General features: G+C 49.4%; 3 protein-coding genes across 4 annotated transcripts in view; 2 read left to right on the forward strand and 1 right to left on the reverse strand.

The window, feature by feature from the left end:
* Window positions 1–8,676, forward strand: part of Rab11fip1 (RAB11 family interacting protein 1) — a 30,171-nt gene extending 21,495 nt beyond the window's left edge. For both annotated transcript variants that reach the window (XM_041673735.1, XM_041673736.1), the window contains 2 exons: window positions 282–390; window positions 5,321–8,676. In XM_041673735.1, coding sequence (XP_041529669.1) covers window positions 282–390; window positions 5,321–5,539 — 328 coding nt within the window. In that variant the 3' untranslated portion in view covers window positions 5,540–8,676. The remainder of the gene's footprint in view (window positions 1–281; window positions 391–5,320) is intronic.
* A 5,770-nt stretch (window positions 8,677–14,446) lies between these two features.
* Brf2 (BRF2 RNA polymerase III transcription initiation factor subunit) lies at window positions 14,447–19,402 on the forward strand. Its single transcript, XM_041673766.1, has 4 exons — window positions 14,447–14,663; window positions 15,510–15,569; window positions 16,695–17,016; window positions 18,077–19,402. Exons 1-4 carry the CDS (start codon window positions 14,510–14,512, stop codon window positions 18,786–18,788), a joined length of 1,248 nt encoding a protein of 415 aa, XP_041529700.1. The 5' UTR covers window positions 14,447–14,509; the 3' UTR covers window positions 18,789–19,402.
* A 114-nt stretch (window positions 19,403–19,516) lies between these two features.
* Window positions 19,517–22,423, reverse strand: part of Adgra2 (adhesion G protein-coupled receptor A2) — a 39,235-nt gene continuing 36,328 nt past the window's right edge. The window contains exons 18-19 of the mRNA XM_041673765.1: window positions 22,115–22,204; window positions 19,517–21,889 (exon numbers count right to left, since the gene is read on the reverse strand). Of these exons, the coding sequence (XP_041529699.1) occupies window positions 20,620–21,889; window positions 22,115–22,204 (1,360 nt within the window). The 3' untranslated portion in view covers window positions 19,517–20,619. The remainder of the gene's footprint in view (window positions 21,890–22,114; window positions 22,205–22,423) is intronic.

Raw genomic sequence — 22,423 nt, forward strand, 5'->3', positions numbered from 1 at the left:
CTGAGAGACTGTCTTAATGCTCTTGTGTCAATAAGCAGCCTGAGGGACTCAGTGTCTATTGGAACCCCCACCCCTACTCCCCGAGCCGGGGATGAGCTTTGGTAGTTGTGTGTGACTCTCTGATCCATTTGACGTGGAATTCCACAGGAGCTAAGGCAGAAGCTGGATGTGGGGCCGGAGATGATTCCCCTCCCCCTTGCTCGTCTTGCGGGCAGCCACCTTGAGTAGCCCTCAGCTTTGTGGTTATGGAAAGCTTAAGGGTCCTTTTCTTGTCTTTCTAGGCTCCATCCCGTGAAGCCGATGAACACAACAGCCACCAAGATTGCAAACCCCAGCTTGGGCACTGCTGCCATCATCAGTGAGAACATGATCAACGAAGCCATTATAAAGGTATGCGTTCTGAGAATTTGGCATGTTGCTAACATCGGCAGAGCTTGCATGTATAGAGTCACCATTACAGCTGGTCTCCATCTGTGCAGCTACACAGGGGTCTGATGGGAGGAGAACTTGAGCTCCTTTAGTCTGGAGACCAGCCTGGGCAACATAGCGAGATGCTGTCTCAGAACAAACAACAGTGAAAGTTATAGACCTTGGGACAATTCTGGGAATTACTTATGCGTCTGGAGTGTGATAACGTCTAAGGGCCCCCAGACTGTCCATTGAATGGATAATTTTATTTTTCACTACATTCTTTCTTGTCTCTAAGCAATATGATTGCCACTGGCACTGTATGTTTGTGGTTTTTGTTTATTTTGTTTTGTTTTTCTTAAAGACAAAGTCTCTGTAGCCCAGTCTGGCCCAGGCAATCCTTATGACTCAGCCTCCTGAGTGCTGGGGTTACACAGGTGCCCCACCATGTTCATCTGGCAGTTCTCCTTAAAGAAAAGATTTCCTTTCCCTTTCCTCCCTCCCTCCCTCCCTCTCTCCCTCCCTCCCTCCCTCCCTCCCTCCCTTCCTTTTGTTTTCTTTTTCTTCTAGACAGGTTTTTTCATGTAGCCTTAGCTATCCTGAAACTCACTCTGTAGACCAGGCTACTTCTCAAATTCACAGAGATCCACCTGCCACCAGCACCTTGAATGCTGGAATTAAAGGCGTGCACCACCACATCCCGGCTTCTTTTTTATCTTTAGGCAAGAATATAAAATTCTTGATATAGACGTGCTGGATTTTATCACTGTACTTCAAAATGGTTTCCAACATTTACGAAGTTGCGACAATAGCACAAAGAACTCCTATAGACTGTCATCCAGATTCTCCGGTTGTTCACATTTGACCCAGTTTGCATTATCTTTTTTGTTTGTTTGTTTTTCTGCCAGGAAGGTTTTTTGTTTTCCTGATATTTACTAGGAAGTTGGGCCAGAGGACAACATAAAGATGATATAGTTAAACCACAGTCATCTAGCAGTTCCCCTTCCCACTTCCTTATAGTGCAGAATGCTTCGCGACTCTGATTTTAATTATTTTTATTTCATGTGCAGGAGTGTTTTGCCTGTGTGTATATTCACATTAAGTGTGGGCCTGGTACCTAAGGAGGCCAGTAGAGGGCACTAGGTCCCCTGGAACTGGAGTTAAAGATGGTTGTGAGCCACCATGTGGGTGTTGGAAACCAAACCTAGCCCTCTACAAGAGCAGCAAGTGCTCTATTTATTTATTTATTTATTTATTTATTATTCATACAGTATTCTGTGTGTATGCCTGCAGGCCAGCAGAGGGCACCAGACCTCATTATAGATGGTTGTGAGCCACCATGTGGTTGCTGGGAATTGAACTCAGGACCTTTGGAAGAGCAGTCAGTGCTCTTAACCTCTGAGCCATCTCTCCAGCCCCAGCAAGTGCTCTTAAACTGATGAGCCAACTCTCCAGCCCCTTGTCTGTCTGTCTGTCTGCCTGCCTATTTTTGATTGGTTGGCTGCTTGACTTGACTGATGTACTAGGCATTGAGCCCAGAGAGAAGCAAATGCCTCTTTTTCAGAAAGTAAACAAGACCCTCGATTCCCATTTTATGCCCTCTTCCCTGTTCATTTAATCAAGGGTTTATCTCCCGGGACTGAGTGGGACAATAACTTAGTAAAAGGCGCCCTTCTCACTCCACCTCCTGTTTGTGCACACTGCTGCCCTCGGCCTGCCATAAATCTCTTGGTCTTGGACCCTCCCAAGTAAATATTCTAGGTAAATACAGAAAGCTCCTGGGAGACTGCTGTTGGCTTTCTAGAGAAGAGCAGCTTTGTACTAGGCATAAAGCAGCGTTTGTAAAAATAACTTCAAAATAAGAGAGTCTGGGGAGAGAAATCACAGAGCTAAAGTAAAGGAAAAGCTAGTGAGGTCATTGCAACAGTGTTGTTTGTTTGGGCTTATTCCCTTGGCTGTTGTTTTAGGGCCTCCATTAAAAAATCGTTTTGTGTGTTTGACAATTTCATACGACTATACAATGTACTGAGATTATTTATGGTCACCTCCTAGTACTCCTCCTCCACCCCGACTCCACACTCACCCACTTCTGCGACTCTCCTTTTCCTTCCTAACTAGTGCTTCTCCCACCGCATGTCCCATCTGCCTGTAAACTGCCACTGCTGTGTATTGGTGAGTGCAAGGCCGTGTCCTCCCGGTGATGCTCAGTAACACACAAACGGGCGGTAGCACGCTTATAATCCCAGCCCTGGGGAAGGGCAGGAAGACCAGCAGTTCAAGGCCATCCTGAGCTAAGTGAGAACTTGTCTCAGAAAGAAGGCGGTTGAGAGACAGCAAAGAGGAAAGAAAAAAGAAAGCCGGGTGTGGTAACACACTTGAATCTCCAGAATTGAGTGGTAGAGGCAGGAGGATCAGAAACTCAAGGCCAGTATGGGGTGCACGAGGTCCTGTCTCAGAGAAGGAAGAGATGGAGAGGAACCAAGTTGTTATGGATTTAATAATGCTGGGCCCACACTTGCTAAACACACACTCTGTCACCAAGCTACATGTTCAACCACTAATTAGTGTTTCTTAATAAAACCCTTATATATAGAGAGGTGTAATCTACAAACCTCCGGGGCATGTTTCTTGATGTGAAACATCAATGGACACTTTTTGGTTTTTCTAGACAAGGTTTCTACAGTCCTGGTGTACTGGAACTCTCTGTAGAGCAGGGTAGCCTCGAATTACAGAGATCTGCCTGCCTCTTCCCGGGTGCTAGGATTAAAGGCGTGTGCCACCGCCATCCGGCAGTGCACGCCTTTTCTGTGGCAAACTGCATTTGACAAGGGTTCTCACTCTGTAACCCTGACTGGCCTGGAACTCTTGATGTAGCCCAGGCTGGCCTCAAACCTGTCTACCTCTGCCTCCTGAGAGCAGGATTAAAGGTGTGTACTTCCACGGCCAGCCTCAAGCCTCATATCATTTTTTTAAGCATAATTTAGTATTGTTAAATACATCCACGTGTGTGTCCAAAATCCAGAACACTTGTAGACATGAAACTGATTTTTAGCCTTTTTTTTTTTTTTTTTTTTTTTGAGATACTGTGTCACTATAGCGAAGGCTGGTCTAGAACTCGCTTCATGATGCAGGCACTCATTCTGAGTGCTGGGATTATAGGTGTGTGCCATCATGCCCGATTTGAATATAGTGTTGGAAGTGACTACAGGGGTAGAGCATTGATGTGTCACACACAAAACCCGGAATTTAATCCTTAACAGCAAGAACAAAAACAGTGACCAGAAAAGGTCACCCCCTCTGAATAGATGTCCTCAACAAGCTGAAAAGGGTTGGGGGATGGAGAGGCAAATGTGGGAGAAATAGCCCAGCATCTCGATTATTCATGCACCATCTGACTTGGACTCAAGCTTGCTGTATCTATGAAAACAGCCACCAGGGAGAGCAGGATTCCTCTGAATTCGGTCTCCTTGGGCAGTTTGCTCCCTGGATGCGGGAGGAGGCTTCTGTGCTGTTGTTGCTATTACTGTTACTATTACTCTGCCCCGGCTCTGCTTGGAGGTGGTAGGCTCTTGACTTGACTTATTGGTCTTCCTGGTAGAAGATGAAAGTGTCAGGCTCTCAGGGAAAAACCGGTTACTGCCCTGGAATTCTCTGGGCAGAAGTCACCTTGAGTTGCTCAGGAGTCCTGCTTTCCTGATTTATAAATCTGCTAAGCTGCAGTTTGCCAGGCCCGCCCGCCCTCTTACTCCCTCTGAAGACCTTGACGTGACTGGTTACTTCTTAGTGAGTCCCTTATCTCTGATTTCCCTTTGCCTCAGAAGTCTTTGGTTTGCAGTTAGAGTCTCCTTGTCCCAGATGATAAATGTTCATTAAAAGCGACTGTTCCGGACACACGCTCCCCTCAGAAATAGGAACAGTCAGACTTTGGGAGAGGCTACCACGTACCCAGAGAGTGTGTACTCAGGTGGCCTGTGAGGTCCATGGCCCGGTGGCACGTGGCTTTAGCTATACATGTTTTGAGAGTGTGGAGTGAGTTTTGGTAGGGTCTCAGAGGGCGCCTAGGGGTAGCAGACTGATGTCACTGGCTAATACCCAACAGCGTTGGCAGGAGGATGCACCCCCACATCTTCTTTCTGCTCTACCTTGGGGTTTGCTTGTCCTAGCTCTGTACCGATAGCTGGTTGTATGACTCCAGGAGTTTTAAAGGAGATCAAGTGGTTCATCCACCTCAGCCTCCAGAGTGGCTGGGCTCAGGTGTGTACACTAGGATTACCTGACGCTGCTTTCTCCATCTCCCACCAAGGCCTCATTGTGTTCCTTCCCACCGTCCCTTTTAGTGTAGATGGTTGTTTTGCCTGTGAGCATGCGTGGGTGTCCGTGTGGGCGGGGCGGGGGGGTGCTGGAGGAGGCTGAGAAGAGAGTGCAGGGTCCTGGGACTGGAGTTATAGATGGTTGTGAGCCACCGTGTGGGTGCCAGGAATTGAGCCAGATCCTCTGAAAGAGCAGCCAGTGCTCTCAACTACTGAGCCATGGCTCCAGCCCCCTCACTACATTTCCTGGCAACATGTACCTAGAGTCAAGACGAGGGCTCTGACGGCTATGAGCCAAGGAAGGTTTCTGCTTTTTTTAAGTGTTGTCTGTGGTGCCATGGTACTTTTCTCAGTCATCTGCCTGGTTCCAACCTGTGTTGAAGTGCACTTCCATGCCTTTAATCTCAACACCTGGGAGGGCAGAGCCAGACCAGTCTCCAAGTTCGTGGCCAGCCTGGTCTACAGAGCGAGGCGCTGAAGAATAACAACAAAATGGGTTTCTGAGAGACTCCGACAGCCGCTGACATTGTCTTCGCATTCCTTTCAGATGTCTGATTTCTCTGTGGCTTGTAACCGTTTCCCTCTTCTTTCCCTCCCCAAAGAAATACCAGCCGTCGGATCCTGCCTTCGCCTACGCACAACTGACCCACGACGAGCTGATCCAGTTGGTCCTCAAACAGAAGGAAACCATCAGCAAGAAGGAGTTCCAGGTGCGAGAGCTGGAAGACTACATCGACAACCTGCTGGTCAGGGTCATGGAGGAGACGCCCAACATCCTCCGAGTGCCATCTCAGCTTGGCAAGAAGGCCGGAAAGATGTGACCTGCGGGAGGGAAGTGGAGATGTTTTGTGATCTTGTGTCCGGCACCTCTTGAGGTCTAGGGTGTGTGGTCTGCTTAGTAACCAGCACACAGGCTCCCATCACCGGGTGTGTGCCTTGTCTGTCAAGAGTCAATTCTCCTAGTTGAAACCAAGTTAATTATTACAATGAATCTTGTCTATACATTCCCAGAGTGTGTGTTTAAATGCCACGGTGCCTTTAACTAAGTTGTGAATGCACGATTTGATCCTGAGCCATCGATTCAGGGGGCGCCATCGGAACTAATGTATTTTAACACTGGGGTTGTTGCCCTCTGATACCGAGATTTTTCCAGTGTGTATCCTCCGTGAAGCCAGGCTTTGGCTGAGATCAGAAAGGGACTCTACTGTGGGACCGTTTTACCTCCTTTCTTGGTGTTGGAGCAGCTCAGGTATGGCATATGCTAAATTTTTATGTCTTGTGAACGTCCGAAGAGTCAAGGGTTGTTTGGGTAGGGTTTTTGTTGGGGGAGGGGCATTGTTCTGTTTTTAAGATAGGCTCTTGTCTAGTCCGGGCTGCTCTTGAACTCATTGTATAGCTGAGACTAGCCTTCTGAGACTTTGAACAAGCTGCCTCTTCCATTTCCTTCTACCTTCTAGCCTTAAAAGTACGCTCTTGTGGATGGGGAGATACAGCCCAGTGGGTAAAGGGCCTGCAGTAGCTGCAGATGCTGGAGGGGTGGGGGGGGGGCGGGGACGGGCAGATCCCAGGGCCTCACTGGCCAGCCATTCTAGCTGAAACAGGGAACTCTGGATTCAGTGAGGGACCCTGTCTTAATAACGTGAAAAGCTACCTTACACCTCTGCCCTTCATATTCTCCCACATAGGTGAGCACTCACACACACACAGACACATACACACAGTGTGCTCTTTAGATCCATAGGGCCGTCTCCCGGAGATATGAAAGAATTAAGGGGCTCAGCCGTTAAGAGCACTGACTGCTCTTCTAGAGGGACCTAGGTTCAATTCCCAGCACCCACACGGTAGCTCACAACTGTCTGTAACTCCAGTTCAAGGGGATCCGACACCCTCACACAGACATACACACAGGCGAAACACCAATACACATTTTTAAAAAAAAAGTCACTTTCCATCTAAGTAGGAAAAAATAGTCAGAGTCCCTCCTCTCATGCTGACAGGGCTCCTGTTGCTGGATTGGCCTCTCCAGTGTCTGGAGAGAGGACTAAGCGATCCAGATGCTTGCTCCAACAGTTGTGACCTAGAGAATGACTAGGAAGGGTCCTTTGGCCACGTCCTTCCATCCCACGTCCTTTCTCCCATTTACTTATCTTGCTGGCTTTCCTGGCAGCCTTCTGGAAGGGAGTAGCCAGAGTCCACTAGTTCCTCAAGATGAAGGAGCCCTGGGCTAGGGCACGGTTAGTACACAGTGGCAAAGCACTTCCACCCTTGCCCCCACACTTGCTACCCCACCCCCAGACCTACCACCCTCACCCTTGCCACCCTCACCCCAGACTTAACCACCCCCTTTCCAGACTTGCTTTTTGATTGCTACTTCCTAATTTGGGGGAGTGTTTTTGTTGCTATTTTGAGGCAGAGTCTCACTGGCTTCAGACTTTCATCCCTCCTGCCCTAGCTTTACAAATACTGGGATCACTGGTATGTGTCACCATGCCTGGTAGATTGCTGTTTTTTTTAAATAGATTTTTATATATATAACTAGTATATATATATATATATATATATGATTTATATATAAATCTAGTTTATAATATAGTTATATATATACACATGTGTGTGTATATATACATATATATATATATATATAATTTTTAAAATCAGCCCCATTTTCACCAATAGAGGGAATTTCACTGCTGCTCACCTCATCCTGGAATTAAAGTGTTTCATGTTGTTCTTTTTTTTTTACTTCCTGATTGTAATAAAATCTCATGAAATCTTGACGTCTCTGCTAGGGGCAATCCCAGGCCAGTGGAATGGACAGGGTGGAGGTAGTGGTTATTCATGAAGAATCTCTGTCTGTCTGTCCTTGTCATCCGGAAGATGAGGGGCATTGGCTACACTGGAGCACTTTAATCTGAAGGGCAAGCCTGTCACTTGATTTATCTAATTACCTGTTAATGATCCACACCTATTGTTATTTAATCTCTCCTACAATACTAGGGACCACTGCAGATTTCTGAGGTGGTTTTTTTTTTTTTAGCGTTGCAAAATTCATTAATATGCCTATAAAGGAAACTATATTCACTTGAACTCTGAAAATGTACATGTATATGTCTGCTCTGCATGTTTTTTTTTTTACTTGATAAAAATGCATTTTTACTGTGATAACCTAAGTGCATGGGGGAGGGGAGGGCACTGGTTCTGTTAACAACAAGTCTGGAGGGCTCTGCTGCTCCTGGGACCTTTGGTATGTTCCTGGGTCAGCACTCTAGAGGACCGTCTAGGTGGGGTGAATTCCTGGGCTCTGAAATGCCACTTGGGAACTCTGGAGAACGAAGAGTGGTTTCCCTCAGAGTACATAGAGGCCACAACTACTCAATGACTGTTCTTGAATGTGCATCTGGGGGCTGAGGGAAGCCTCTGGGAAGCCGAGTCTGTGTTGAGCCACTGGCGGGGGCAGAGGTTGGTGATGTGGAGCCCTGGAGCTACTGAACCTGGCCGCTGGCTTGTGCCTGTAGCTACTCCTGAAGCCAACATGAGGAGCCCTGGAAGGGCCTGCGCTCTGGAAAAAAGAGGGGCTTTTTCCTTGCCCTTGCCTGGCTGCCTCCAGAAAGCCCTCCAGAAAGCCCAGCCAGGGCGTGAGGGAGCACTGGATTAAATACCAGCAGACTCCAGTTGGAGGTCAGTTTTCTGAAAAACAGTGGCCCAAGTGTTTCATATCATCTTATTCTTAACCTTGGCACATGTCCTGGCCTCCCTGTTTTATTCTAGGAAGGAACGAGCAACCCTGCCTTGTGCCATGCTCCACAGCTGTGCACATGTGTGATAGATGAGCTGTGTGCTTCCAGATTCTAAGTTCTCAGGGCACCAAGAGAGGCTGGTCCATGATGCTTTCCCAGCTGCTCTTTTGAGGCCAGAGTTCTTCATCCCTGTGTTTTTTTTTTTTGTTTTTTTTTTTTTTTTTTTTGCCCAGTCAACCTTTCTTCTTTCCCTTTACTTTCTTGGTGTTGGATTAAACCCAGTGTCTTGTGCATATCAATCCTGTGCTCTCCCACTGAGTCACACCCGCAGCCAGTCCTCCACCCTGCTTTGTGATGCTTTAGGCAGGTTCTCACGTAGCCCAGGTTAGCCTCTGCCTCCCCTTCACGTGCTGGGAATATCAGGATGCCACCACTCCCAGCTTTTTCTTTATTCTTTTGGATATGGAGTAGGGTACTGATTAAGGATCCTTCAAGGCCGAAAAGAAGTCAGTTGCCTTAGATGGCAAACGTGAACCCACGCCAACCCCAACTCTGGCTTCTCCTACCTCCTTTGTGAGCTACTGAGTTGACTTTCCCCTTCAACTGCAGGCTCAGTGGTGTTTTAAATTACAGGATTCCTGTTCCCTGGGTGTTGCTTTGGGGATTTTGAAGTTGACTGGTATTGCTTTTAAGAAATACCTAAAATGGGCAGTGGTGGCGCATGCCTTTAATCCCAGCACTCGGGAGGCAGAGGCAGGCGGATCTCTGTGAGTTCGAGGCCAGCCTGGTGTACAGAGTTCCAGGATGGCCAGTACTGTTACACAGAGGAAACCCTGTTTCAAAACACGAAACAGAAAGAAATACCTAAGGGATTAGGCGTGTAGCTCAGTTAGTGCGGTGCCTGCTTTACATGCACAAAGCTCTAGGTTTGATCCCACCCTCCCTTCCCCTTCCCCTCCCCTCCCCCCTCCCACCCCTGTACTACATAAACTGAGCATCATGATGCCCACCTGTAATCCCAGCCAACACTTGGGAGGTGGAAACAATGTGACCAGAGGTTCCACTTCATCCTCAGCAGCACAGGGCGTTTTAAATCAGGTGGGGATATGAGACCTTGTCTTAAAATAAAAAAAAAAATAAAAAAACCTTAAAGTTTTCTAACACTAAATAAAAAGATACTTCTTTCAAAGATTTGCATCTGTACTTTACTTTGGGTGTGATGAAAGTTCCTTCTGTCTTGTTGGAAAACTTCCTGGGGTGATAATATCCCATGTTGGTCTCTCATGTGAAGCCCTGCAGCGACCACAATTGTGCCAAAGGGTGCCTGAGCCCCCCCTGGAGAGGACAAACATCTCTGTCCTGCTTTTCCTAGTCTCATCTTATCCCAAGGGATCATGGCTTCGACACCATGTGACTATCTGCCCAAACATTACAAAGGGAAGTCTTGGCCTGGGGTTCAGAAGTACCCCGACCTGAGAAGCAGATCCCTGGTCAGTCAGCTCTGCTGATCCGATAGAAGCCGTTATGGCAGATGAAGGCGTCTCCTCCCAGGTTTATCTCACTCCGCTCACATTTCCTTCGAGACTAAGTCTGTCTCAGAAGGAAGAGCATCTGCTGGCCTCGGGTGTGCACCATGGCTCATAGGCCTTGCTCCAGAGAGACTCTGGAGAGGAGCAGATACTGTTTCCCTCGAGGTGAGATCACATCACAGAACCCGTGATGCTCTAGGCTGGGGCCCGGGGCTTCCATGGGGCATTAATGGAGTGTCTGCATTAAGGAATTTACAAACAGATTTATATTTATTTGTATTCTCTCATTTTGGCTTTTTTTATGGTACTAGGAATTTTTATTTTTCCAAAGTTTTCATAAATGACTAGCACTGTGAGATTTGGTTCTTTTGATCCCTCGTTTGCAATTCTTTCAGTTTGGTTGGTTCCTGCTACTGCTACCAAGCTCAGTGCATAGTCAGCCTAGTGTTTTCAAATTCCAGCTCAAGGAAGGACAATTGTCTTGGCTTAACTTGGTTATTATTAGCAGAAGGCTTTTGTGCTGGTGTGTGTGTGGGTGGATGGGTGGATGGATGGATGGAACGAACATAAAACGGGAAATAGCAATATGAACAGAATAAAAGGGAAACTCCCAATCTGGACTTGGGAGCAGAAGCTGAGGCCGCAGGGATCAGCAAGCACCCTCCATGACAGCCAGGTTGTCTCGAGTAGTCCCCAGTGCTGTGACTCTCACCTACGCCAGGACATTCTTGTCCTGTACAAGCAGATGCTCTTTAACAGAAAGACCACTGTTTCGTTTTCAATCTCATCTCTTTTCCAAAGCCTCATGTGAAATGCTGGGCGACCAGCAAGACGGCTTTACAGTAGAGGTGCTTGCCACACAAACCTGGGACCTGAGTTGTTCTAAAAGCCCACTGTGGAAGAAGAGAACTAGTCAACTAGTCCCTGTAAGGTGTTCTCTGTCTCCACATATGTACTGTGGTGTGCAGCGCACAATGCCTGTCTGCGCTCTATGCACTCCCATACAGTTCATGAGCTTCGGGCAAGGGGCTAGAGGTTGAAACATACGAAGACACACAGAGACAAACAGACGGACCTCTAGACACTGGTAAGAAGCCCCTTATTCAGTAGCCCCTTGGAGGCTTATATACCTAACAGTCTGGTGGGCCAACAGGTGAAAACCTTACCCTCTGATCCTCAAGGCCAAGGCAACACGTGCTCGTGAAGCAGAGCTGGTAAACAACTTTGACACAGCTTTCAGTAACTCAAATCAGAAGGAAAGTAAAGATCTCTAGCAGGGAAGAGCAGCTGGAGGCCAGGACTCCAAATGGTCCCAACAGTGGTGCATGCGTGCCTGTATGTACAGACACTGATAAATAATTTTTGAACAAATGCTTGATTTGTCAGCCTGTGGCACTCTTGGGAGGTAATCGACGTGCTAGGAGGGAGATATAAAAATAATTTAGGTCATTCGTTGATGATACTGGTAACGCTACCCTTTCTTGGGTCTCTTTCCCGGCCACCATGAAGGGTCAGCAAAGCTCCACCATGTGTCCCAGCCATGATCTGGTGCTGTGACGCAAACAGCATAACAGCAGGCAGCCTGGCATGAAAACCTGAAATGGGAAACCAAAGCAAACCTGCCCTTCCAGCAGATCCCTCGGGTCATTTGCTCCTCTGGTGGGAATAACACAGCCACAGTACCTGTTTTGAGCGTACCTCATGACATGGCCGCAATCTGCAACAGTCTATACTTTGCAACATGAACTGATAAGGGTTCAGAGGGAGACACACACCCCACCCCCACCCCAGCTAACCACCACCCAAGAAGAGCCAGGACCTTTTTGACAGTTTATGACTGCCCCCTATGGGCCAAAAGGAGGACTTGCTGGATGAGGGCCCCCTGGCCTCAGCCCACCTGTGGAAAACAATGCTAGACAGGTGTTGTCCATCCTTCAAATCCAAAGTGTCAGCACACAGCTGTCCTTAGCTTAATAACCAGACAGATGGATCTGGCGTTTGGGGCTTCTTTTTTGGCACCATCTTCAGGATCTTTGTGCTTTGCCTCTTGGGGCATGCTAACCATCAATCAATTCTGACCTAAAACTGGCTTAGTTGGCCCAGCATCTCCCACACAACCCAAAACTCAAGAGCAAATGTTGTCAGCATTTTAATTCTCTTTTTCTTTCCACACAGAAACCTGTATCCTGCCTGAGCCCTGGAAAGGGTCGTGTTGGAGACAGGGTTGAGGGAAGAAAGCTGTGTCTGTCCTTGCTTGTGGCCAAGTGCTCGATTCAGGCTGCACCTTCACTGCAGAAGGAAGCGCTGAGATACTGACTCTATTAGACAAACGAGAAACTTAGACATGAAAACCTTAGCTGCCTGAATACATAGGATCCTGTATTTTTCAAGTGTTTTCTATTTTCATGTATATGTCTGTGTAAGTATAGTCTCTGTGTGTGTGTGTGGGGGGGAGGAGGAACAGCTAGACTATGGGTGCCCTTGGAGGCCAGCTGGAGTTACAGTTGTGAGCTGACCAGTGTGGGTGCTAGGAACCCAACTCAGGTCCTCTGGAATAGTGTCAATTACTCCTAACCACTGAGCCATCTCCCCAGGCCTATGGGATCCCACTTTAAACAGTTTGGAGAGATGTCTCAGTGATAAAGAATGCTTGCTGCTTTTACCAAGGACCTGGATTTTAATTCCCAGAACCCCTGTCAAGCAGCTCATAGCTGCCCATAACTCCAGCTCCAGGGGATCTGAAACCCTCTTCTGGCCTCCAGGATACCCACATAGGTCTGCAAATACCTACACACAGACACATTCGGTATAATTAAAAATAAATCCTTAAGAAGAAACAAAACACACTTTTTGTTGTCTCATTTGTTGTTTGATCTTTTTCTCTTTTGGCTTTTTTAGGGGGGGCCCACCACCCAGCTCCCAAATAAATCACACATGGAGGCTTAGTTATGAACACCTGGCCATATATATATTGTAGGCCAAATGTAGCCCCTGCCTTTAATCCCAGTACTCAGGAAGAAGAGAGAAGCAAGCAGATTACTGTGAGTTTGAGGCCAGCCTAGCCTATATAGTAAGTTCCAGAACAGCCAGCTAAGTAGTGAACCCTGAATCCTGCCTTAAAAACAAACAAACAACCCAACAAATTAAAATGTATTCTTAGCCAGCTGCCAGAGTCTACCAATCCAGGGGCTAGAATGTCATCAGACAGTGTCTGAAACCCTTAGAAAAGGTTTACCCACTACTGTCTAGCATGCCTACCTGTGGCCCCACCACTGTATTTGGTGAATACTTGGCTTTCTTTGTTCTAGAACTAATACGCTTTCATACGGTGCACTGTTATTGGAGAAAATTACATCTGTTCCAGGGCGCTACTCGTCCTTTTTGGCTCTAGTATAAACTTCTCCTTTTCCTCTTTGAGGTGAGAACTATGTTTCTTTGCATGTTACTCTCTGAAGACATCTAAGTCTATCCCTCAAATTTTTAAGTCAACAGTGTCGGGAGCTGTGAACCCCCCAGATCCTGAATTTCTTGTAAACAACTTGTAATGTTTGCAGCTGCTCTGAGCACAAGACCCTGATGGCAGGGAAGTGGTTTCTGGTGATGGCTATCAGGTAAAAACCCCTATATAAGCTGCCCCTGAACACAATAAGGGGGGGCATCTGGGCATCAAGGATGACCTGTGTCTCTGTCTGTGTGTCTTTGTGTGTTTCAATCTCCAGTCCCTTGCCCGGTTCACGAACTGTATGGTAGCGCATAGAGCACAGACAGGCACGGTGCGCTACACAACAGTCTTGTTTTAGTTATTTATTTATTTAGAGACAGGTTCTCTTTATATTGTTTTGGCTGGACTGAACTGAGATGTAGGCCAGGCTGGCCTCAAACTCTTTGTCTCCCCAAAACTAGGAATAAGGGAGTATGCCAACATACCCAGCTATTTTGATTTATTTGTGATAAGGTCTCCTGTAGTCCAGACTGGCCTCCAACTTGTTATATAGAGGAGGATGACCTTGAACTCCTGATCCTCTGGCCTCCATCTCCCAAACACTAGGATTACAGGTGATTACATCCAAAAAGGGATCACGCCTGGTGGCGCAAGCCTGTAATCCCAGCAAGCGATAGGTGGGAGGCAGAAATAGCAGTATTCTAGGTCAGCCTGGGCTCCATAAGCAAGATAATCTTAAATAATAAATGATTTAAAAAAAAAAAAAACAACAGTGTTTCGCAGAGAGCAATTCCTTATCTCTGGCAACTGTCAACTCCTAACGTGGCCCAATCTCAAGACACCAGAGACCCTGAGACACAGCTAAACCGGGAACCTTCCTTTCGAACTCGTGTTTCTACACGAGTCCACAGACGAGATCGGAAGTGGCGTGCAGCCACCGGGCGGAGCAAACCTCCAGCCGGTTATCCAGCTGACCGGAAGAGGAAGGTGCAGCCGGAATAAGGTCCCCTCCCACTTTCCTGTAGCCGGGAGTTCTTAGGAGCGGGTGTCCCGGAGCTATCGCGTCGCTGGACAAATGCTGAGATGCCGAGCGGAAGCCGCTGCCCGGATTGCGGGTCCTCTGAGCTCGTGGAAGACTCGCATTATTCTCAGAGCCAGCTGGTGTGCTCCGACTGCGGCTGTGTGGTCACCGAAGGGGTCCTTACTACCACCTTCAACGACGAGGGCAACCTCAGAGGTACCCTGGGGGTAGCTTGGTGTGCTGGAATGCTTAATCCCAGACTCCTAGCGCCCCACCCCCCGATCGTGCTCACACAAATGTGGGAAAAGCTCGCTTAAAAAAAAAAAGTAGCTGGAGGCGGGTGCTCTAATGTTGCCAGTGGGTATACCGATGGTGAATGAATGAAACGGATAAGGTTTCACTCCTTTTTTCGGACCTGGTCAGTGTTGGAGGCTTGTTGACAAATTATTCGGGAATACAACACGAACCATATGGGAATAGAATGCAAACCATTACCCCACAGTAATTTTTAGCACTAACTGGCAAAATGTTCCTCCTATCCTTCCACGCCATTGTTTAGTTCAACGAGACCGTTGAGTCTCGACCACTTTGGGAGATTGAGCGACCTTTTCCCAGGTGTAGCCCAAGACCGTCGTGCATATCAGCTATTTACATTATAAATCGTAATTCTAACAAAACTACAGCCATGAAGTAGCAACGAAGTTCATGGCTGAGGTCACCACAACATGAGGAACTGTATTAAAGGGTCACAGCATTAGAAGGTTGAGAACCGCTGTGCTATGTCAAAATTGAATGCACCAGAGAAAAGGCTGGGAAATTGGGATCACCAGCATTGCTTTATATAGTTCTATACTGGCTGTCTTTGGTGCTACTGGAAGACATAAAAAGCCAGGTGAGCCTTTACTGTTACATGGATGGGGTATTTTCTCTGAGATGGGAAGTAGGTACGCGATAGCTTGAAATCTCCCTGGTTTTACGTGGTCAGAGGACAAGGAGATGATGAGTGGATAGAGGCCACCTGTGCTATTTGTTTATTATTATTAATTTGTATATTATTTACAGAAGTGACATATTCCCGAAGCACCGGGGAAAACGAGCAAGTTAGCCGCAGCCAGCAGCGAGGTAAGAATCACCCTTTTCCTCCTTAAATTTCAGCTTTGCTTTTATTTACGTGACTCTTCAATGTTTGAATGTTTGTATGGGTGTTCTAATTGCATGTATGTATGTATACCGTGCGCATGCCTGGTGCCCATGGAGTCAGAAGAGGGTGTTGGATCACATGGACCTGGAGTTATAGGTGGTTGTGAGTTGCCATGAGGGTGCTGGGAACTGAACGCCAGGTTTTCTGCTAGAGCAGCAAGTGCTCTCAACTGCTGAGCCATCTCTCCAGCCCAGAGAACCAACTTTTTATTATTCAGTGGCTTGAAAGAAAATTGTCTTGACGTCCTAGTCCATCCACGTGTGTTCTTGTTGTTGATAGGCTAGAAGAGAACCGTTATTGATGGGCTGTATGCCTACAGTCCCAGCACTCAGGAGGAGAGGCAGGAGGATAGACTTTGAGGTCAGCCCAGCTAACATAGTGAGTGCGTCTTAAAAACCAGAAGGAATAGAGGTAGATGAAGGTTTGGGTCTGCACTAGCCTTAAAGTAGCCTCAAGAAGCCCTTGATAAAAGCTTGGCTTTGGAGCTGGGGGTGCGGAGTAAGTTGGTGATAGAATATGCACCTATCATGTGTAAGGCTTGCGGTTCAATCCCCAGAACCAAAAAAATAAGGAACTTTGCCCTGTCTATAAGTCAGAATAGCTCATAAAAGGGTGGTGGATTGAGTGTGACCTTCCCACAAGTGTTCTGTACCTTTGGAAGGAGCACAGTTCTAAAGGTTAAGACTACAACTCAGTGATAAGGAGCTTGCCCAGCATGCTCGAGGATCAGTCTGGCTCCAGTGCACACGGCCACATCAAGTGTCCTGTTAGTACAGAAGGGCATTTTGATTTTTTGAGACAGTGTTTCTCTGTAGCTTTGGGGTCTGTCCTAGAACTCACTCTGTAGACCAGGCTGGTCTCGAACTCACAGAGATTCTCCTATCTCTGCCTCCCGAGTACTGGGATTAAAGGCGTGCACCACCACCACCGCCTGGCTAGAAGGGTGTATTATTTGTGCATCTGCTATATATGGCAAGTTTAATGGAACTAAATTAAGTCCTAGCTAAACTTCCTTTGACCTCTCTGCTTACTATGTGTTTTCCTAGATCTCCATCGAGTGAGAGACCTGTGTCGGATCTTGAAGTTGCCCCCTACGTTCGAGGAGACTGCCATCTCCTACTACCAAAAGGCCTATCAGCTGTCTGGCATCCGTGCTGCGAGGCTCCAGAAGAAGGAAGTGTTAGTTGGATGCTGTGTTCTCATCACCTGCCGGCAACATAACTGGCCCCTGACCATGGGCACCATCTGCACCCTGCTGTATGCAGATCTGGATATGTTTTCCGGCACCTACATGCAGCTGGTGAAGCTTCTGGGGCTGGACGTGCCGGCTCTGTGCCTGGAAGACCTGGTGAAGTCTTACTGCGGCAGGTACTTGTCCAGGAGGCAGCAGGGGTAGGCAGCTGTCCTGGCAGATACATGCTTTTGCCAGAGTCTGCCTGTCTTTCCTTCCCAACCCATGCTCACCACTGAGGTCAATACCGTTTGCACATTTCCAGGACGCTGTAATCTTCCCATCCCCTTTCCATCACAGGACTGTGATAGTGTTTAAAAAAAAAAAAATCCTCAGCCAGCCTTGGCATAGGGCTGCTGAGTTGCCCCCCTCCTGCTTTATGAATGGCAGTCACTGGAATTACATGGCAGGGGCCCTGCTCCAGCAGGATCGCCTCTATATGGAGTCCAGAGATATTAGTTAGTGGTTGAACAAGGTTTGAAGCTAAGGTTTTAGTGAGATTTTTAGTTGTTTTAGACAGTCTCATACAGCTTAGGCTGGGTTTGTACTTCTGATCACCTTACCTCCATCTTCCTACTGCTGAGATTACAGGTGTGCACCACTAGCCTTGGTTTGCCCCCCCTTTTTTTTTTTTGACAAGTATACTTTAAAACAAAACCAAACCACGAAAATGGCTGTTGAAGCTTGGTAGCACACACTCTTGACCCCAGCACTTGGGAGACTGGAGCAAGAGTATCACGTTCTAGACCGGCCTGGACTTGGTGTGAAACCGTATGTTAAAAGAAGCAGACGAGGCTAGGCAGTGGTGGTGCACACCTTCACTCCCAGCGTTCAGGAGGCCGAGGCAGGCGGATCTCTGTGAGTTTGAGGCCGCCTGGTCCACAAAGCGAGTTCCGGGACAGCCAGGAAGGGATGTTACCAAGTGGTTGAAACATGGTCATATCCTAAGTAGACACATATAATGGTGCCCTTCCTGTAGAGCGAATAGGGACACTGGAGGAATTGTGCCAGTAGGAAGGTGCTCAGCTGATATACCATTCACCTGGCACGTCCCTGCCCCATTGCTCAGTACCTTGCTCCCGTGACCTCGAGTGTCTCTAGGACAGACTAGCTTCCCCATCCATCTTGGGTAGACGACCCTGCTCACCCCGGAAGAACACCCTATCAGTCACTTGACCTTCATTTTGGTTGTTTCAGCTTCAAACTGTTCCAGGCTTCCTCATCCCTGCCAGCCAAATATGTGGAGGACAAAGACAAGATGCTGTCTCGAACCTTGCTGCTGGTGGAGCTGGCAAATGAGACATGGCTCGTGACTGGGCGCCATCCCGTGCCTGTCATCACTGCAGCCACCTTCCTGGCGTGGCAGTCTCTGCGGCCCTCAGACCGACTGACATGTTCTCTTGCCCAGTTCTGTAAACTGGCAAATGTGGACCTGCCCTACCCGGCCGCCTCCCGTCTGCAGGAGTTGCTGGCTGTGCTGCTGCAGTTGGCCGGCCAGCTGGCTTGGCTGCAGGTCCTAAAGCTTGACAAGCGGACTGTGGTGAAGCACATTGGTGACCTCCTCCAGCACCGCCACATGCTGATACGCATGGCTTTCCGAGATGGAACAGCAGAAGCGGAGACCCAGGAGCAGCATCCGGGGGGACAAGGACAGCAGGAAGCAGAAGATAGTACCTTTGATTTGCCCAAGAGGAAACGCCCAGCCAGTCCTGCACCTCTGCTCCCACCCTGTATGTTAAAGCCTCCCAAACGGACCCATCCCACCCCCGTTGTTTCCGTAGTGACTGGAGATGAGAACATTTCTGATAGTGAAATCGAGCAGTATTTGCGCACCCCTCAGGAAGTTAGAGACTTTCAGAGAGCCCAGGCTGCTGGCCAGGCAGCCATGAGTGCCCCTAACCCTCCATGATGCAGGTTCTTCCAGGTGTAGTCAGTAATTCTGACTGCGATTTGCTGATAGGCCTGCCATGTTGCAAGAAGTAAAGTATATGACCCTCGGGTATTCCTTTTTTATTTAGGAAACCAAGAATAGCAGTTAATTGGACCAAGTACCCTAGCAATACTGGGAGGTGCATGGGATGTCTGTGGGTGGGAAAATCCTGTCCCTTGGTGCAGGGGAGTACCTTGGCTGTCCACAGTCTGAGTTGGACTCCTAAGACTGCTGAAGATCTGCCCGGCTCTCTCCTGCCGTGGTGTGAAGTCAGCACATTGCTGTTGTGAAAGAGGTGGCATCGACCATTACATGAGCAGGAGCAGCGATTCCTGGCCCATGTTTGCTCTGGGCTCTAGTGGTCTTGGGCTCCCACCTGCCTCCTCTACCTCATTAACAAAAGGACCATAGGTGGACTACGGCTGTCGCTCAGAGGGCTTTGCAAGATTTTAATATATTAAAACAAAGAGGCATTTGCTAGAAAACATTCTATTGTATAAAACCAGAGCTTTTAAAACATGTTTTCTTTGGCACTTGGTTCCCTCCCTCCCCTTTTCCCGGCATATTGCAAAAAGCTCTCCAGTGCTAAGGCGTTGGCAGGGTATGTAAACAGCAGCCAGCATACGTGGGAGAGTAATACAAAGCTTCTCTAATGTTGTCTGTGCAGCAAGCATAAATAATGGGGCCCATCTCAAGGAGCATGGATTCTCCCCCACTGTGTTCTCTCACCTACCAGACCCGGGTTCCCTCCTGCTTCCCAAGGCCCAAGAATTCCTCTACTTCCACGTGGTTCTGTAGTAAAAGGCATTTTAGGTTGGGGAAGATGGTGGCTGGAGGTTTTAGCAAGTAGTGAAAGCACAGCCTCGAGCAACCTGCACCTAGGTGCTCCCTCAGAGCCTGGTGGGGTTTCGGTGAGACGGTTTGGCATTTCAGGTTCCTAACTGGAGTTAGAAATTGGATTACCATGGCTTTGCCACAGAAAGCCTCATGGAGGCATTTTCCCCAGTCCCTTGGAGTTGGACAGCTGAGGGCAGGCAGTGGGTATTGTCACTGAGCAGCTGAGGGGAGCCCCTCTCCAGACCATCGGACAGGTTGTGCTCAGATCCAAACCTCAGCTCCTCTCCTTGAGTCCCTAGGCGCATAGCATTGCTTTCTCAGGTCTTGTTCTGAACTCTGCTGGAAGGATTGTGTACCACTCCCTAGGGCTCACGGCTCCCTAGTGCACCTCTCCCACCTGCCCACCTCCTGCGGGACTCAGCTGGTCTTAGAGTTACCAACACTCCGCCCCTCCCCCCTTGCATAGTTTATCTGAAAAGGCAGCACCTGTTACTCGCCCTGGCCTGGGACGTGGCTCACCTGCTAGGATGGTTTCCCAAGCCAGAACTGGGGAAGAGGCCTGGGATCTTGGCAGTCACGCGGTGGCTCCTTAAGCTGGTGAGGAAAAGGCAGTTCCCAGGTTTCCTGAGCCTACCGGGGCTGAGCTTTGCCATTCTGTTTATGGGTCACCTCACAGACGGACGGAACTTTTATCCCCACCTGAGAGGGCACACCAAGACCTTGACCATCAAAACTGGTCTAAGCTGATGTCTGGGATTGTCTGTCGCTACTGCTGAGGGGTAGTGCAGACAAGTGGCAAGCATCTGCCTTCTCCCTTTCCCAGCCTGGATAACAAAAGATGGTGAGCCCAAGGGCAGCCATCAGCATGGCCACCTCAAACCTACACATAGGTTGACAGCTTGGACCGCCCAGGAGGATCGAGGAGTAACAAGCCGGTGTGACCGGCCCACACTAAATCTAGCCCGCCTCTGCCCTAGACGGTGGTCTCGCTTTTCCAGAGGCCGGTCTTCATGCAGCCTCCTGCTATGGCCTCTGCGCCGGTCACACTGGTATCCTCATACTTGCCCCCCTTGGGGGCACCGTTAAGACTGGTAGTGTTGAGCGGGTATGAGCGGCGCTTACTCTCCCTATCCAGTGCGCTGCCGCTGCCCTTGAGATTGTCACGGCTGGCGCAGCGGCGCTGTCCGGGTCTCCCCGTCCCAGGGATCGGCGCTGCGCTGGTGTCGGAGCCCTCTGACGGCGTAAGCATGGGCTCGCCCTCGAGTGGAAGGCCGTCGCCGGGGCTATTGCGGCTGCTGCCGGGGTAGCTGTCGGAAGGGCTATTGTGCAAGCTGCCGCTCTCACTGGACAGCAGCTCTGGAGCTCCTGTGGACGCGCGCAGCGCCTTAAGCCGGCTCTTGCCGCCAGTCTCTCCAGCTCGGTGACCCTTAGCCCGACTCTTGTGTACTCGGCGCCCGTGGTGCAGGTTGTTATGGTGCCGGGGAGCTAGGCTGCCACGGGAGCCCGTGGGCTCTGGCTCTCCATCCCCGCGGGCAGCCACACCGGCCTCGCACACCTGACTCTGGGCCACCTGCAGATTGGTGAGTTTGCACAGGGGCGCCGGCGCGCGGCCACTGCTGCCACTTGGGGAGGAGGACTTGAGGGAGGCCGGTCCCTCCCCCAACACGGGGGATCCATCCTCCGTAGCAGTTGGTAGGGCCCGGGGTGGGGCGTGGGAAGCCGAGGGTGAAGCAGGAGCGCAGCAGGCCCGCCAGGAAGCCCGAACATCCCTACGGCGGGCACAGTGGTGCGTGAAGACAAAGAGGCCCAGAGCTGAAGCTGCCACACCATAGAGGCAGCTACACACCACTCCGGGCAGCCAGCGCTGAGATACCGCCAAAGCGCCACAGGCCCACATAGCCAGATACAGGAAATGTGTGGTCATCAGCGCCCCCAGCTGGACTCCCGGAGAATACACGCCATCACCATCCTCTGGGGGCGCAGGTGTTCCTACCCCTGCGCCAACCGTAGCCAAAAGGGAACCAGAGTCACTTAGGAGGACGCCACTGCTCCTGAGCCTGGTGGAACCCCTCAGGTCTTCCCCTGGCTCCAGAGACAGCCTACTGTTACCCTGCTTTGGATTCTGGGCCACATGACCCCGTAAGTGCAGGCCCGCACACAAGAAGTAGATCCAGGTGATGGGCAGAATCAACGCCACCGGGATGTAGAAAGCGCCAAGGCTTGGACGCCACACCAGCCAGCAACTAGGGGGAGACAGAGGTAGTGGATGAAGAGTTTGGAGAGCCCAGGAGCTGGGGCACAGGCTGGGTGGTAGATGAGGTAGGATGTGGGAAGTAGAGAGATGAGGCGGGCCCTGGCTTAGTCAGCATGCAGGGGCTCTCTGGCTGGGTGGAACGGCAGGCATGGGGCTGGTGTGAAGGTTGGGGCAGGCAGACGGTGGTGATGAGGCAGGAGGGAGTGGTGCTCACTAGGGACTGTGGTCCCGGTAGTTGTGGATGTTGACCGCAGCGGTGATGCCGCAGATTATGAGGGGGATCCCGCCAGCAATCAAATAGAACCTGGGGGTGGGGGAGAGATCGTGCACTGGAGGTAAGGGAACCAGGTGCTTGGAACCCTCAAACTGACATCTCTGTCTTTCTCTCTGTCTCCTTAAAATCTGTGTGATTTGGGGGAAGCGGGGTCAGGCTGGAATGTAAGGCCTCCTAAGGAAGGGCAGCTTCTTCAGAACTTGGCCAAGAACTGTTCTAGGGAACAAGGACCAAAATTGTTCTCTCCAA

This window comes from Microtus oregoni, unplaced genomic scaffold (assembly GCF_018167655.1).
Source record: "Microtus oregoni isolate MIOR12 unplaced genomic scaffold, Mior012 000024F_ref0000369, whole genome shotgun sequence".
Classification (NCBI taxonomy): Eukaryota; Metazoa; Chordata; class Mammalia; order Rodentia; family Cricetidae; genus Microtus; species Microtus oregoni.

What these genes read in the sequence shown, in the direction of transcription:
- Brf2 (XM_041673766.1), top strand. Translation starts at nt 14,510, where the DNA reads ATGCCGAGCGGAAGCCGCTGCCCGGATTGCGGGTCCTCTGAGCTCGTG. An exon ending in TAGCCGCAGCCAGCAGCGAG is followed by an intron (nt 15,570 to 16,694) that starts GTAAGAATCACC and finishes GTGTTTTCCTAG; the next exon opens with ATCTCCATCGAGTGAGAGAC. An exon ending in GTGAAGTCTTACTGCGGCAG is followed by an intron (nt 17,017 to 18,076) that starts GTACTTGTCCAG and finishes TGGTTGTTTCAG; the next exon opens with CTTCAAACTGTTCCAGGCTT.